This window comes from Mastomys coucha, chromosome X, assembly GCF_008632895.1.
Source record: "Mastomys coucha isolate ucsf_1 chromosome X, UCSF_Mcou_1, whole genome shotgun sequence".
Taxonomy (NCBI): domain Eukaryota; kingdom Metazoa; phylum Chordata; class Mammalia; order Rodentia; family Muridae; genus Mastomys; species Mastomys coucha.
Window position 1 is genome coordinate 133,523,704 of NC_045030.1, and position 15,787 is coordinate 133,539,490.

At 42.4% G+C, this 15,787-nt stretch overlaps 1 protein-coding gene across 1 annotated transcript in view; it reads left to right on the forward strand.

Moving 5' to 3' along the window:
* Frmpd3 (FERM and PDZ domain containing 3) overlaps positions 1-15,787 on the forward strand; it is a 99,320-nt gene that overhangs the window by 51,122 nt on the left and 32,411 nt on the right. Inside the window, exons 7-12 of the mRNA XM_031377634.1 lie at positions 745-876; positions 3,023-3,142; positions 8,004-8,140; positions 8,482-8,608; positions 11,074-11,163; positions 13,179-13,358. Coding sequence (XP_031233494.1) covers positions 745-876; positions 3,023-3,142; positions 8,004-8,140; positions 8,482-8,608; positions 11,074-11,163; positions 13,179-13,358 — 786 coding nt within the window. The remainder of the gene's footprint in view (positions 1-744; positions 877-3,022; positions 3,143-8,003; positions 8,141-8,481; positions 8,609-11,073; positions 11,164-13,178; positions 13,359-15,787) is intronic.

Genomic DNA, 15,787 nt, shown 5'->3' on the forward strand with positions numbered 1-15,787 from the left:
CACTCTGTAGACCAGGCTGGCCTCAAACTCAGAAATCCGCCTGCCTCTACCTCCCAAGTGCTGGGATTGAAGGCGTGCGCCACCACCACCCAGTTTTAACTTTTCTTTTTTGGGGGGGTTGGGATTTAATTATATTTACTTAAAATATGTTTGTAAATTGTTAGCAAATTCAGATAAATTGAAATCATGTATGCAATCATAATGCAATAAAACTTAAATCAATAAGAAAAGATATAAATTTAATCACTGATTTGTTTACTCATAAGTTTTTCAGGTGCATTATAATAGAAAAGAATGCATAATAAATATCATTTATATTTGAAAAAACAAAAAAGAAAAACAAAAAAAAAGAGAGAGAGAGAGGTAAGCAGAGAACCAATACAGTGCCTGGCTCTCTATAAGCATTCAGGAAATGATTTATCTTATAGAACCGGATAGAGTGGGAAGATGGAGAGATGAAGGTACAAAGGGAGGAAAGAAACAGCCTTCATTTACCATATGTCAAGGTGGGGAAATTCAGGGACACATACTTGCCCTCCCTGAACTTTTGGTGTTTCTCAGGGCCCAGGCCACTTGGTAACACTCCTGAGGCCCTTAGCAGTCCCATAACTCAGTAGCTGGGCCTCCACTGAGGCTTCCACAGAACTATTGGGCTTCATTTCCAAATTTCCTCGTGTGTTTTTTCCTTTGAGTGACTTGGAATCAGAAAAGATCCCCTCTCTCAAGCCTCTTTTCCTTCTACAGGATGTGATGGCGACTCTACAGGACCGTCTCTCCCTGAGGTACATTGAGCATTTTGCTCTTGTGCTTGAGTATACTGGGCCAGAACAGAATCACAAGTTCCTAATTCTCCAGGACAAGCAGCCCCTGGCTTATGTAAGTCATCACTTGATTCTGGCATCCATGACAATGCTCATCTAGAAAATTTATCACGGTGGAGTTAGCCAGCTCCCAGAAGTCTTAGTTTCAATCTGAGTTGGGTATGTGTATATGCATTTGTATGTATGTATGTATGTGCATATGTGTATATGTATGTATATATGTGTATGCATGTGTAAATGTATGTGCCTATATGTGTGTTTTGTGTGTGTGTGTGTGTGTGTGTGTGTGTGTGTGTGTGTGTGTACTTCTGTAAATGGAACCAAAGGATTTGTATATCACTCTTCCTCTGAGCTACAGCCTAGCCTTACCTGAGGGAGTTACTATCCATCTTCAAAGAGTCTCTGATGCCCTTTGTGACCCAACAAAAGCATTTGTCTTGGTCTCAATTGGCAACTCTTCTTTTTTCCTGTAAATACTACCGGCTAGACCCTTTTGATTTCTAATAAGAAACTTGGCCTCTTAGATAAGGGCTGTGATACAGAAGGGTCAGAAGTAGAATCAAATAAATGGTAGTTAGGAATGGAATGCATGGGATCAAGACTAGGTGGCCTCCATCATCTTCCAAAGTAGAAGAGAACAAATTAGCTCATCCCTCTAGCCACACTCTATGGGAAAAGACTATTGAAATCTAGGATTGCTGTATAAGATTTCACGCATAGCAAACTGCCAGGAAATATTACAGAAATGAGCAGGGCAGTCTGTATTCCATGGAGGAGTAGGAAAAAGCAGAAGGGGGAAAGTTAGGAATATGTAGCATTTAGAAAGTGTGTGAAAGCCAAACAAAACTCATAAATCCAGCCCAGCAACATAGCACACATGAGAAACTAGGCAGGAAGATCTGGAGTTTGAGGTCAGCCTAGGCCTTTCCTACAGTAGCCTGGGCTACAAAGCAAAGAGACAAGGCTTGGGATGAAGCTCATTGGTGGAATATTCGGCCAGCATGCACCAGACCCTATTGATCCTTCTTGCTGTTGGGTATAGTGACACACATCTCAACCCTTGGAGGTAGAAGCAGGAGAATGAAAAATTCAAGATCATCCTTGACTAGACATTGAGTTTGAGTGAAAGGCATGCCTGAGATACATAAGATCCTGTCTCAAAACAAAGAAGACAGATACACACAGAAAAAGAATGTATTTTTCAAAAGAAAGATTCAAGTTTCAGCTTAAATACAATCCAGGGCGGTGTCTACTTAGAAAGCTGAAGCACCTCCTATCCTACCCAATAAATAATCCTCTGAGTCAAATTGACTTCTTGTTCCAAATGGTATTTTAAACTTCTTTATTAAAAAATTTTTCACACAAACAATATATGTGGAATATAGTATAATGAACCCTATTATGCATCTCCAGGTCCAACATTTTACCATTATATTGCCAGCATGTTTCATCTGTATCTCCAAATGTGGTTTACACTCTTTGATTTGAACTCTTTAGGCATCAAATAGTCTGTTAGACACTAAGCATGTCTGCAAGAAGAAGCTGATAAATTCTCAGGACCCCTCTCTTCCTAACTCCCATCTTAGCACTTAGACTCGGTTCCTTTTTAGGGGCAGTGAGACAGCAGGGTCTTGCCCACACTGCCCTCAAACTTGTGATGATCTTCATCAGTACTGGGATTGTAGACCTGAGCTACTATATAGACCCAATTCTTGATAAAGACCATGTCCTAAATAAGTGATTTAAAAAAAAAATACTAGGCACAGCCAAACATAGTAAAACAAACCTTTAATCGTAGGACTCAGAAAACAAAGGAAGGGAGATCTCTATGAGTTCAAGGCCAGCCAATCTACATAGAAAATGCCAGGCTAACCAGGTCTACAAAGTGAGTTCCTGTCCAGACAAAAAAAAGCTTCATTGATAAGTTAACAATAAAATATAGAGTAATTATGAAATTATAATATAATAAAAGTTATGAATTTCCTATTTTAAACTGAGGTTGTCCATAGATAACTCATAGGGAAAATAAAACCAGGGATGAGAGAATGCTTGATATGAATTTAACCATGCTTGAGACAAGAGTAGGAAACAACAGCCTAACTCATCCATAAGCCCTACTTTAAGAAGCTGCCAAGCTGCCTCCTACCCCCCAGTCATTGATTCTATGGTTTCTTCCCCATTCTCTCCCCACTGGGTCTCAGGTCGTACAGCGGACACACTACCATGGAATGAAATGCCTCTTCCGAATAAGCTTCTTTCCCAAGGACCCAGTGGAGCTGCTACGTCGGGATCCTGCTGCTTTTGAGTACCTATACATCCAGGTAAGGTCTGGCTTGGGAACACAAAGATAGATGAACAAGCAAACAGGCAGGGTGTTCTACCATCACAATGAAATTACTATGTAAGTTCAACCTTTAGCTTGCTCTGAAGGCGGTTTTCTTTCTGACGGTCCATGGTCAAGTTGACTGGTCTGGAGACTTGAATTTGATAATCAAAATACTATCTCCTTGTCTACCCAGAGTCCATGAGTTTTCAGAAACAAGCAACCCTAGTAATTCTGGTACTTCCACAGAATTCCAAGGTTTGACAAGTTCTTTTGACGTCAGAAACTCTCAACCCCTAACTCTTAACCTAGGTTAAGTAAGGAGATAATTTTGACCTTACTCCATCCAGAAACATTTATTGAAGCCACACTCTGGGTCAAGTACTGACAATCAGAGGTAAAGAAAGAATAGACTTCCTTCACTAGAGTTCATATATCTATAAATAAAACCTCAGCAGGGTTCGGTGTCAATGACATCCAAGAAGCAGTCTTCCAGACCTACATGAGAGAAAGACAATGAAAGTGTCACAGAAGAAAAGATATGTGTATACCCTTAGCTGTGAAGTAAATGTTTGCTATGTAGTAAGATGGAAAAGAGGGGCCATATTCCAAGCAAGAGCCCTTGCACTTTCAAAGGCATGCTGACAAGAAAAAAAAAGAAAGAAAAAATGCAAGTGATTTATTGCAGCTTCAGTACAGGATGTAAGAAGCAATAGAAAATGAAATTGGAGAGCTAGGGAACAGGGAGTGAATGTTTGGGAGGCCATGGACAGAATTGAGTTTATTCTGGAAGCTGGGCAGTGCTTCTCAGAATATGGGCCCTGAACCAACAGCATCATCAACTAGATGCTAGATAGAGATGCAAATTATTGGTCCTTATCCAAGTGGTTTGTTTTAACAAGCTTAATGAAATTAAAAAAAAATAAAACAACAACAACAACCTCAGGCTGATCCCAAATACACTGTGTATCTTGAAGATAACCTTGCACCTCTGATACTGGGTCCAGGTGCTGAGTCTACAGGCAGGCATCATCACATTCAGTTCTCCATGAGAGTTTAGTACTCTCCTTGCCAAAGCCTTTGAGACAGTGGAACTACTTCAGGACAGTGGTTCCTTAACCATGCCTGCACATTAGAATCACCTGGGAGGGTGCTGGAGTGATGATAGCTCAGTGGTTAAGAACACTGGGTGCTCTTCCAGAAGACCTGGGTTCAATTCTCAGTACCCACCATAGTAGTTCACAACTATCTGTAACTCCAATTTCAGGAGATCCAAGGCCGGGGGGGGGGTGTTAAAAATTACCCAGGATATGTACAGTCAAAGTAAAGAAATCATGCTGAGGAGTAGGTAAGAATACCAAAAGGAGAGTCACTTGGTCATTATCCAAAGGAAAAATGATATCCAAAATCAGTTCTGTGACTTATGGGTGTACGGATTGGGATTCCAGGGAGATTTAAAGGTTTTGATTCACTGAGTATCAGTAGAGATGGTATCAGTCAGTCATCATTTAAGTGAATAGAGTACCATGAATTTGGAGATAAAATAAGTTCATTTTAGGGCATGTTGGGTTTTAGGTGCCCACAGAACATATGCAGCACTTGATGAGAGAAAAAACTTAAACTTCATCTGTCTCCGAGGGTGACACCTGGGACTGTACAATGAGGGACATTGTGGTTGTCCTTTCTGCCCTTTCTGGCAACCTAAAATGTTAGGAACATTTCTCAGCCTCAAGTTCATTTGCCAAACCTCTAGGGGAACAATGGGTTGTATAGCTTAGTTCTCATTTTGTTTGCCTTGAATTTCTTCATTCAAACTTCTGGGGATTTCCTTGGTTCTAATATTTTGGAATTTGATGACAAGATCATGCCCAGAATATTTCTCCACTTTGTGATAATGGGAACTTCATCTGGATTTTTCCTTTTTAAAAAAAAAAAAAAATCAGTTCTTTTTTCTTAACTGAAGTCTAGTTAGCATTGTAACACACTACACATGTTTAAAGTGAACACAGTGATAAACTTTTCACCCACAGCCATCACCACAATCAAAATATTGAACATATCCAATATTCACTGACATTTCCTCAGGCTCTTTTGTAATTCATCCCCCCAGGTAACCTCTGACTGGCTTTCTATCACTATAGATCTATTTTCATTTCCAAGAGTTTGTGTAAATTAAACAATACAATATGTATACTTATTTTGATCTGGCTGATTTTCCCCAGTATAAAGATTCTGAGATCCATCCATATTGTTGAATATATCAATAGTTCTTTTTTTATTGGGTAGTATTCATGGTATGAGAATTTGTTTCACATGTTGATAGACTTTTGGTCTATTTCCAGATTTGTGCTATTACAAATGCAATATGTATGAGTATCCATGTCCTAGTCTTTACATAGACGTGTGCCTTCTTTGCTCTTTGGTAAATAGCTAATAACAGAATGGTGTGATCAGTTTTCTGAAAAAAAAAGTTAATACTATTTTTCCAACTGACTACACCATAGAACATTCCTAACCATCATGTATGGTATAGAAGTAGTTCTAGCTTCCCCACGATCTTGTCAACTCTTGGTATAGTCAGCCTTTTACTTTAGTCATTCTAATAGTGTATAGTAGTACCTCTTTAAGTTTTCCATTTGCATTATCCTAGTACCTAATGGTGTTGGATAATTTTCCACATGTTCACTTTTTGTGTACTTTCTGTGATGAAATGTCTGTCCAAGTCATTTGCCTGCCTTTTTATTGGCTTATTTGTTTTCTGATTATCAAATTTTGAGGGTTCTTTATGTATTCTGGAAACAAACCATTTGTTGGATATGTTATTTGTAATTATTCCCTCCCAGTCTGTGTCTGGCCTTTTTGGTCTCTAAACAGTGTCTTTCACAGAGCAGATGTTTGGATTTTGACGAAGTCGAGTTTGTTAATCTTTTCTTTTATGGATAGCATTTCTAGTGTCATATCTAGGAAATATGTGGCCATCTAGTGTATCTGTGTCTATTATTCATGTATGTCTGTGTGTGCATGTCTGTGTGTGTGTATGTATGTATGTATGTAGTGAGGCTCCACTCATTAAAAATCCTGACCTTTCCTCACTGAATTGCCTTCATACCTTTATTCCAAAGCTGTCTATAAGTAATAAAGCACCTAAACCTACTGGGAAAGCAGTTAATCCGTGTATCTGTAGATCTATTTCCCAATGGCTATTCCATTCTATTGACCTACCTGTCTATCCCTATGCCAACAACGCATTCTGTTAATAACTAGAGCTTTATAATAAGCCTTCAAATCAAGTAGTGTTTGTCCCCAACTTTGCTCTTCTTTTGAAAACTGTTTTTATTCCAGGTCCTCTGCATTTTTTGTCCATGGGAATTATAGAATTGGCTTGTTGGTTTCTGCTAAAAATCTTAATATGATTTGGATTGGAATTGGGTGGAAACTGTAGATTGATTAAGATAGAATTGATAACCTTAACCATGCTAAGTCTTCCCACCCATGAGCAAAGTATTGCCACATTGATTGGTGTCTTTAATTTTCCTCAGTGATGTTTTCTAAGTTTTTGGTATATAATTTTTTCACATATTTTGTCAGGTTTATTTGTAATTATTATTCATTTTGACATCATTATAAATGATTTTTGTTTTGTTGCTACTGCTGCTGCTGCTGTTGTTTTTGAAACATAGTTTAATTCTGTAGCTCTGGCTGGTCTGGAACTGTTTAGCCCACTCTACTATTGAACTTGAGATTCATGTTCCTACCCTAACCTTGCAAGTACTGGCATTTTAGGTATGAGCCACCATACCCAGCAATAAGTTAGATTATTAGTAACATGTAGAAATATACTTTTGTTATAATTTTATGCCTTGCAACTATGCTGTACTCAGTTATTGTTTTAGTAGGTTTTTGTAGACTCTACTGAATTTTCTGTATAGATAAACATTAAGTGTCAGTTTTCTTCTCACTCACTCCCCATTTTGAATACTCTCTTGATCTTAACCAGGACAGCCTAGACCTCACTGTGTAGCCCAGGCTAGCCTTCTTATTCTCATGCCTCAGCCTACAAATTACTAGATTTACAGGCATGAGCCACTATTACTCTCAGCTGAAGTATCCTGTGTGTGTGTGTGTGTGTGTGTGTGTGTGTGTGTGTGTATGTGTATCTTTTCCTTTGCTATAGTGATAGCACTGTGGCTCCCTAGTCCCATGGCCCACTGTGTTACCTCAGCCAAAGGACAACCATGAAGGTGGAGTCATTGATAGGTAGGGTACTGACCCTTAGAATTTAGAACATTGTCATACACTTGACTATTGACTACGAGGTATTCCTTCTAAGCCAGTATAAGGAATATTGACTCATCAATATTTTTGTCCTCTGGACCTCAAGGAACAGAATGTTTGCTCCATCTCTGCATTCAACCTCTCACCCTGGGCTTCAGGATCAGAGTCCCACAGAGCAACTCTCCCAGTGTCTTTCTCTCCTTGTTCTCATCTGAAGTAGTAGAAGAGCCTGGTATGGCTCATGATTGAGTACAGGACCCCCAGAAAGGTGAGGTGTCTCTTATAACAGAAGAATGAAAGGGAATGAGCTGGGTCCCACTTGCACAGTAACATGGATTTTTCTGCCCGCTGTCTCTTGTTATGTGACTGGCCACTAAGAAGTGTCTAATATCTGTTAAACCAAGCAAATAGTGTCCTTGTGACCAAAGGCTCCCCTGTTGTCTCTTTCCCAAGGGCAGTAGCCCCCTCTTTCATTTATCTATCATGTCTTGCTGATAGCATGATTCTTTTCTGCGATCTAAGGAGAGTTTTAAGGGAAGAGATGTTTCCTTTAACTGATGGATTTGGTCTGCCCTCTCTCACAGAGTCGTAATGATGTTATCCGAGAACGCTTTGGAATGGAACCTAAGCCAGAGATGCTATTGGGCCTTGCTGCCCTTCACATCTATATCACTGTCTCAGCCACTCGGCCTAGTCAGAAGATCACACTCAAGAATGTGGAGTGAGTTGGGAAAGGGCCCTTCTGGAGGGAACAAATATCTTGGTGTAAGAAGGTGGAATTGTTGACCTGTGCTCTGTTTTTCAAAGTCATAGGCATTCTGTGGGAGTAGGAATTTGAGTTCCTGAGGTCTACACCACCCAAGTCCCATACTTCAGAGTTATAGTTTCTACTGTGTACAGATCCATGGTTTGCCTGTCTTTATCCTTCCTTCTCTTCTTCCTAGTCTCTGTTCCTCCATCTCTGCCTCTCAGAGTTACTCAGATTCTTTCTGAGCATCTCCCTCCCTTGATCACACTCTGTCTCTCTCTCTCACTAATCTCCTGATTTTCTTCTGTTTTTAGGAAGGAGTGGGGCTTGGAACCCTTTCTTCCCCCCTCCCTCCTGCAGGGCATCAAAGAGAAGAACCTTCGGAAGTCTCTCTCCCAACAGCTGAAGGCCCACCAAATGCATCCTTCTAGCAGCACCAAGGTACCCAGAGAAAGCCATCAGGGCACCATGTTCAAACACTAAAGGCCGCAGAGGGGTCCTGGGTGGTACTCTGGGGATTCCCCACTACTCCTGACTGAAGTGCACACTCTGTCACTCTTTCTTACTTGGGTGCATATTCCATTATTCTTTCTGACTCAGGTCCATATCTGGCTTGACCAGGGATGGGGCAGTTATAGAAAGGAGTTTGCTTCAAATCCAAACTTAGCCCAAATAGACTTAGCAACACATCGCTGCAAGCTACTGTGTCCTTGAAGCAAAGGAGCAATGAGGAAGGTCATTCTTGGGATCTTTCCCTGATTAGTACCAATTGAGCACCTGTCCTGTGGAAGGCATTGGCCCCTAAGGGATGCACATGTTTTCCATGAGAGTGACTGCTCTGTCCCTCCATAGCTTTCTAATCTACCAGTCCTAGAGGAGGAAATCTGAGAAGATAAAAGCCCAAAACAGGACTGGGGCCACTACTGCACTATCCTCTGCATTTTAGGACATAGACCCAGAAGTCTTTGCCTCTTGAGGGGTTTCTTTTCCCACCTGCCCTGGCCCTACTGAGCCTTCTTAGGCTGCTAACACTCCATCTGCTTGTGCTTCCTGCTCAAGAGGCTGGAGGATGGTGACAAATACTAGAATCAGCATGCAGATGTAGACAGGAGACACAATCACCCCCATATCTGCCACCCATTCCAGATTTCTTGAATTACCAACTAGCTTCCCTTTTAAGATGCAAATTTCCCCAGAGAGCTAAGCCTTTCCCACCTTACTGTGCATGTTTAATCAGATTGGTTCCCCCACCCCCCCTTGGCTGAGAGCGCCATGCTTACCACCATCTCCATAGCAAAGATTTTTTTCTATGCATCCCCACTGCTGTGCTGAAGAAAAGCCTGGCTTTTAGCCCTTACTCAAGTAGGGAAATAAAACTATCATCCGCAACACAAAGCAGCAGGCACTGGCACTCTAGACGTGTTCAGGAAAGACAGGTGCCAAGCCCAGGCTAGAAGAGGAAGAACTGGTATATTTAGAGCCAGAGCTGAGACTTGAAAGATGGACAGATAGGAGCTTGTCTAGATGAATTGCTAGAAGCAGTACTAAAAAGGAAGACTCCCCTGAGATGGGAGATCCATCTCTACAGAAGCACAGAAATGAGAGTTATGGTATTAGGGGAAAGAACGATAGTTCAGCCTATGAGAAGCTAGAAAGTATTAGAAACATGGAGGTGGTGGAGGTAGAGACAGGAGGGAGATCAGGGAGGTTCATAGGAGCCAGTTCTTGAAGGGTTTTCTGTGCCATAGAAAAGGGTTACATGGCCAATCGGTGGTGGTACACACCTTTAATCCCAGCACTTGGGAGGCAGAGGCAGGTGGATTTCTGAGTTCAAAGCCAGCCTAGTCTACAGAGTGAGTTCCAGGACAGCCAGGGCTACACAGAGAAACCCTGTCTCGAAAAAAAAAACAAAAAAACAAAAACAAAAAACAAAAAAAGAAAAAAGATAGAAAGAAAAGGGTTACATGTAATCCTAATAGGCACCAGTGACTCAGAGGAGTTGAATCAGGAAGCTGATGTGACTAAATATACTATGTTTTAGGATGCTCCCACTAGTACTTCGGTGGAGGGGAAAAAAAACAGAGTTCCCAAAGCCCTGACATAGGAAGGAATGTCAAAGCAATGGTATAGGGCAAATGATGTGGATAGATCATTCAATAGAAAATCAGGGGGTAAAATAAACATGATTTGGTGACTGGTGGCCTCCAGATGAAAGGACAAAGGAAGAATCCTCTGTCACAGGTTTCTGGCTCAGTTGCCCCAGACAAGCTGGAAGCCCAGCCTAAGAACAGACTTGAGGCTCAAGGGTGCTCAGTACGAAAGCATGGAGTGGGACCCCAAGATTGCATGTGGCAGTGTCAATGGAACTCTAAGGATCTTTTCTTTATAGTATAGAACAGAGTTTATTCAGCGCATGGGGAGGGGAGTTAAAAGGGTAGTGGAAGCAGAGAAAGGCAGAGAGAGAGTAGAGAAGTAGAGGAGTAGAGGTCGGCCATGAGCACATGGGGAGAGAGGGAAAGAGGATGGGGAAGAGGGAAGGGGACAGAGTGGGAGCAAGAAGGGAGCAAGAGAAACTCTAAGGATCTTAAGAGAGATGCACAGATTAGGTGGATGTCAGAGTTTGGAAGAAATGCTAGAATTAATGCAAGAACAAATAGAGTCAATTGATGCTTTAGGCATGAGGATCGAGATGTCTAAAGATGGCTTAGAAAGGCAGGTGGAATACCAGAGGTGAGAGCCATCCAAATTGGAACTTCCTTCCAGGTTTACCCAGGCCTTTTCTCATTTCTATGGAGTAGATTGATGACTGGTACCTACCTTGGGAAGCTGAGACTCGACTTGGAGGATGTGGGCTTTCTTTTCTGTGCTTCTCTGGATTCTCATTACAGGGTGTGTTGTTTCTACAGGGCTCCGCAATTCAAGCAAAGCTCCAGTACCTTCGAATTCTGAATGAACTACCGACCTTCACTGGTGTTTTATTCAACACTGTAGGCCTGGTCAGTGAGACAGTGGGATGGGGGAAGGGCAAAGTATGTGTGTTATGCGGGGTGGTGCGGGGGACCAGCTCTTTGTTGGAGAGACAATGTCAGTCAGCTCTCATATTCAAAACATCCAGTACCTCTATGGATTCAACCAACTGCAAATCAAAAATAGTATAGTCTAAGAAAAAAAATGTGTTGCTATTGAGCATGCATAGACATTTTTCTTGTCATTATTCTCTAGACATAACAGTATAACAACTATTTACACAATATTTGCACTGTGTTAGGCTTTGTAAGTAATCTTGAGGTGATTTTAAAGCATACATTAGAGTCAGATGTGATGCTGCATGCTTAGAATTCTAGAGGCTGAAGAACAAGGAATGAGTTCAAGGTTGAGGCTATTCTGGGATATGTCTCAAAAGTACACAAGAATATAGGTGCAGATGATATGCAAAGACTATGTCATTTTATATAAGGAACTAAGCAGCCATGGATTTTAGTAGCTGCAACAGTCCTGAAACCAATCCCCTATAGCTATTGTGAACCAACCATATCTGCTTTCAATACCCCTTATCCATCCTTTTCTGCCCCTCTTCCTATATCCCAGAATTTAACAACCCTCGTCTGTAAAGGGCCAGACAGCAAATACTTTTTGCCTTTGGTTGATAGAGCAAATGTATGTCTTGAGCAGCCAGTCAGCCTTGCTGTCTTAGCATGAAAACAGCTACACTGTATTAACAAATGGGTGTTGCAATGTGTCAGTAACTAACTAAAGACACACAAAAAAATTGAATTGCATAGCATTTTCATGTGTCAAAAATATGGGTCTTTTGACTTCTTTCCAACCTCTTAAAATGTCTTGAAATCTTATTTTTTTTTTCTGCCATTGGGACATATAAAACAGGTGATGGGCCATATTTGGCCCATGAGCCATAGTGTGCCAACCCTTGTTTTGTCTCTTTGCCTCTCCATATACATACTTCCACAGTTCCCTAGCCCAGATTTCCTGAGTGGCCATCCTGCCCTCTGCACCTGCACCAGCACCTGCACTGTACGGCAATGCTCTGGGGCAGGGCTCAGCTGGCACCATCCCTAAAATTGCTCCAGTCTAGTTGACCCTGGTAAAAAGAAATTCAAATCATCTTACTGATTGGCTCCAGGTACTTGTCATGCTCTATGGAACACGCTGTCAAGCTAGCATGGCATACTGGAAAAAATCTGCTTATCGGAGTGCCTGTAGGCAGACATAAGAGGTTCCTGGGGTGATGTTAATAGCAGGGAGTGGGGCTGCAGAAGGCTCAGGCTTGATGGCTTCAAGGAGTTTGTCAGCTCCATTTAAGGGAATCCAGTGCGTCAGACCTAGAAGCAGCCATTCATACACTGGAGATTTGTAGAACACTGAAAGCCCCCTGGCCCCTCCCTTCACACATACTCTCAGATCTCTCTTTCACCATCCTGCCATTGCTCAGTTGCCTATTGGTCATTCCTTTGAGTCAAGGTTGCTAGCCCACCTATTAAAGTGTAAATCTGGAGAGACCTTCATTAAGCACCTAAACAACCATGAATGCCTTAGGACAAGTTGGTGGGGGTGGAGGAAAGGCAGGCATAATGCTGCCTAGTCAGGCAAAAGCACTGGTTAGAAGCTTTGGATGGCTTGCAGCAACTGTGGAAAGTACCTCCAGGCTTGATAAGAGAAAAGTTCTCCAAAGGCACCAGAACAAAGCATACTTCACCTACCTCACAATTCTGTTAGAGCCAGCCCTGATGCAGATCATTTAACTTACTGCTGTAGCTAAGATGTGACTTAGACTGAGGATTTAGAAACCTGTACTTGGGAAGTTCCCCTCAAGATTACCTTTTAAACCCTGGCACTGAACCCCAGGTATTTCTCCTCCCTTACTCCCACTCCTCACACACACCCCATAAGAACCAACATAAGTATTTTCTCTTTCTCATTGCCTCTTCTGCTACTGGACTTTCCCTCCCCTTCTATCTGTGGATGTTGTCTGCCATGCACGCTTGGGCACTAGGACGAGAAGCACTCAGCCACCACCCTGCTGGTGGGACCCCGTCACGGCATCAGCCATGTTATTGACCTCAAAACCAACCTCACCACTGTGCTGTCCGAGTTCAGCAAGATCAGCAAGATCCAGCTGTTCCGGGAGAACCAAGGAGTGGCCCGAGTAGAGACCAGCATCATGGATGCCAAGGTAAGCCCTGCTTTGATGTGCTGCACCTCTCCAGAAATAGCCCCAAGGGACAGGGAAAGAGAGTTGGAGCATGTGAAGTGAGGCTCAGAAGGGGCTTCCCCCTAGAACTCTCTGCCTTCATTTCTCCCTTATCCATCTTCTCCAACTTAGCCCACCTAAGATGGATGGATGGTCAGCATACCATAGTTACTGTTCTATTGTTGTGATTAAGATACCAGAATGCCACGACCACCAAGACAACTCATAAAATAATTCATTTACTTCTGGATTTATGGTTTCAGAGGGCTAGAGTCCATGAGCATCATGGCACGGAAGATGGCAGCAGGCAGGCCTGCATGGTACTGACACAGTAGCTGGGCACTACCATCTTGAGACACAAGTACAAGGAAGAGAGAACTAACTGGGAATGGTGTGTGCTTTTGAAACTTCAAAATCCACCCACTAGTGACACATCTCCTCCAAGAAGGCCATACCGTCTAAACCTTCCCAAACAGTTCTGTCAATTGGAAATGACCAAGTATTCAAACATAGGAGCCTATGGGGACCATTCTCATTCAAACTACCACACAGCACTATGTAGGACTAGAAAATATCAGGTCAACTCAAGTCAGTACTCCACAAAGAACTGGAGCACTGGGTGCAAGCCAAGCCATTGTTTTGCAATTATTCTTATCCCAGCACACAGAGAAATTTGAATTTATGGATATCATGGTGACTTATGCTTGTAATTGCAGTATTCAGAAGACTGAAGCAGGAGCATGACTACCTCTGTAATGATTCCAAGTCCAGCCTAGGCTAAGTACCTATCTCATGTCTCAAATGAAAAAAAAATAATAATAATAAGCCAGGTGGTGGTAGCACACGCCTTTAATCCCAGCACTTGGGAGGCAGAGGCAGGCGGATTTCTGAGTTCGAGGCAAGCCTGGTCTACAGAGTGAGTTCCAGGACAGCCAGGGCTATACAGAGAAACCCTGTCTCGAAAAACCAAAAAAGAAAAAAGAAAAAAGGAAGAAAATAAAATTCATATAGCTGGGTATGGGGTGGCATACCTATCTGTATTCATAGTCACTTGGTAGGCCATGAGGAAGATTAAATTTCACGGCATGCTTTGGCTACACAGTGAGTGATGGAGTCCATGTCTTAAAATGATTGTGGACGTTCAATGGGTACAGGTGTATGTGCACATGCAAGTGGAATCCAGAGGTGTCTTCCTTAATTGCTCTCTGCCTTACTTCTTTGAGATAGGGTCTCTCACTGAACCAAGAGCTTGCCTAGTCAGCTACACTGTCTGGTCAGCAAAGTCCAGAGATCCTCCTGTCTTTATCTTCCAAGTACTTGGATTGCAGGTGCATTGCTACCGAACCCATGTTTACATGGATGCTAGGAATGGAACTTGGGTCCTCATGCTTACACTTTGCTAACTGAGCGATCTTCCCAGCTCTTGGGGCTGGCAAGGAAGCTCAGTAATAGAGCACTTAATTAGCTTGGGCAGGGCCCTAGGTTCTATCCCTAGCACCGCCAAAGGTAAAAAAGAAAATCACACTTACATGAACTTCAAGATAAATGGAGCAGCCTTAGAGAATCTGACCACTATAGACCCTGCCTGTCTGCCTCAGAAACTAAAGAAATGAATGCCTCAACCCACCTCTGCCCATCCCACATGTACACTGATAGGGGAATACCCACTTTGAGCTATGGAAGAAGAGTGTCTGAGCATGGACTCAGGGAGGGATCTGGGGAGTGGAGGAACAATCCGAGCCAACTTCCTGTTTCATTTCCCAGAGCCCTGCTTTCTTAGAACCTCAGCATTTTCCCCACAGATCGAGACTTTCAGCCTGGCAAGCAGCTGTCGCTGCCTCTGCAAGTCTGGCAGCAATGGTCAGCCACCCCCTTCACAGCTCTCCTGTTTGAATACAGTGACCTGTTGTGGGCCAGGGGCAGGCCTGCCTGCCAGCTGGCAGAGCCACTCAGGAGGAGGGACAGCTTTCCCTTCTTAAAGGATTTCCCAGGAGGACATGTTGTTAACAGATTAAGAGGTGGAGTGTTTGCTGTTTCTAAAAAGAACCAATCATTTATTTTTTTGTTTGTAAAACCCAGGAAGCTTTAATATGTTAATTTTTCCACCTGTGATTCACAGGATTCCCATTGGCTTGGGAGCCTGCTGGGTGCTGATGTTTAATTGGCTTGTGGCCACTTTCCCAACCATTTGGTTGCTACTCTCCTCAGATGTTGTTGGGTAAAAGGCCAGATGAACTGGTAAGGAAGGGGAGGAAAGGCAGGGCATGCAGGGAAGTGTGGCTCAGAGAACTATAGAAGGGGATTAAAACGGAGGTTGGTTTTGGTCTTTTTTTTAAACTTTATTTATTTATTTATTTATTTATTTATTTATTTATTTATTTATTTATTTATTTTATGTGTATGAGTACACT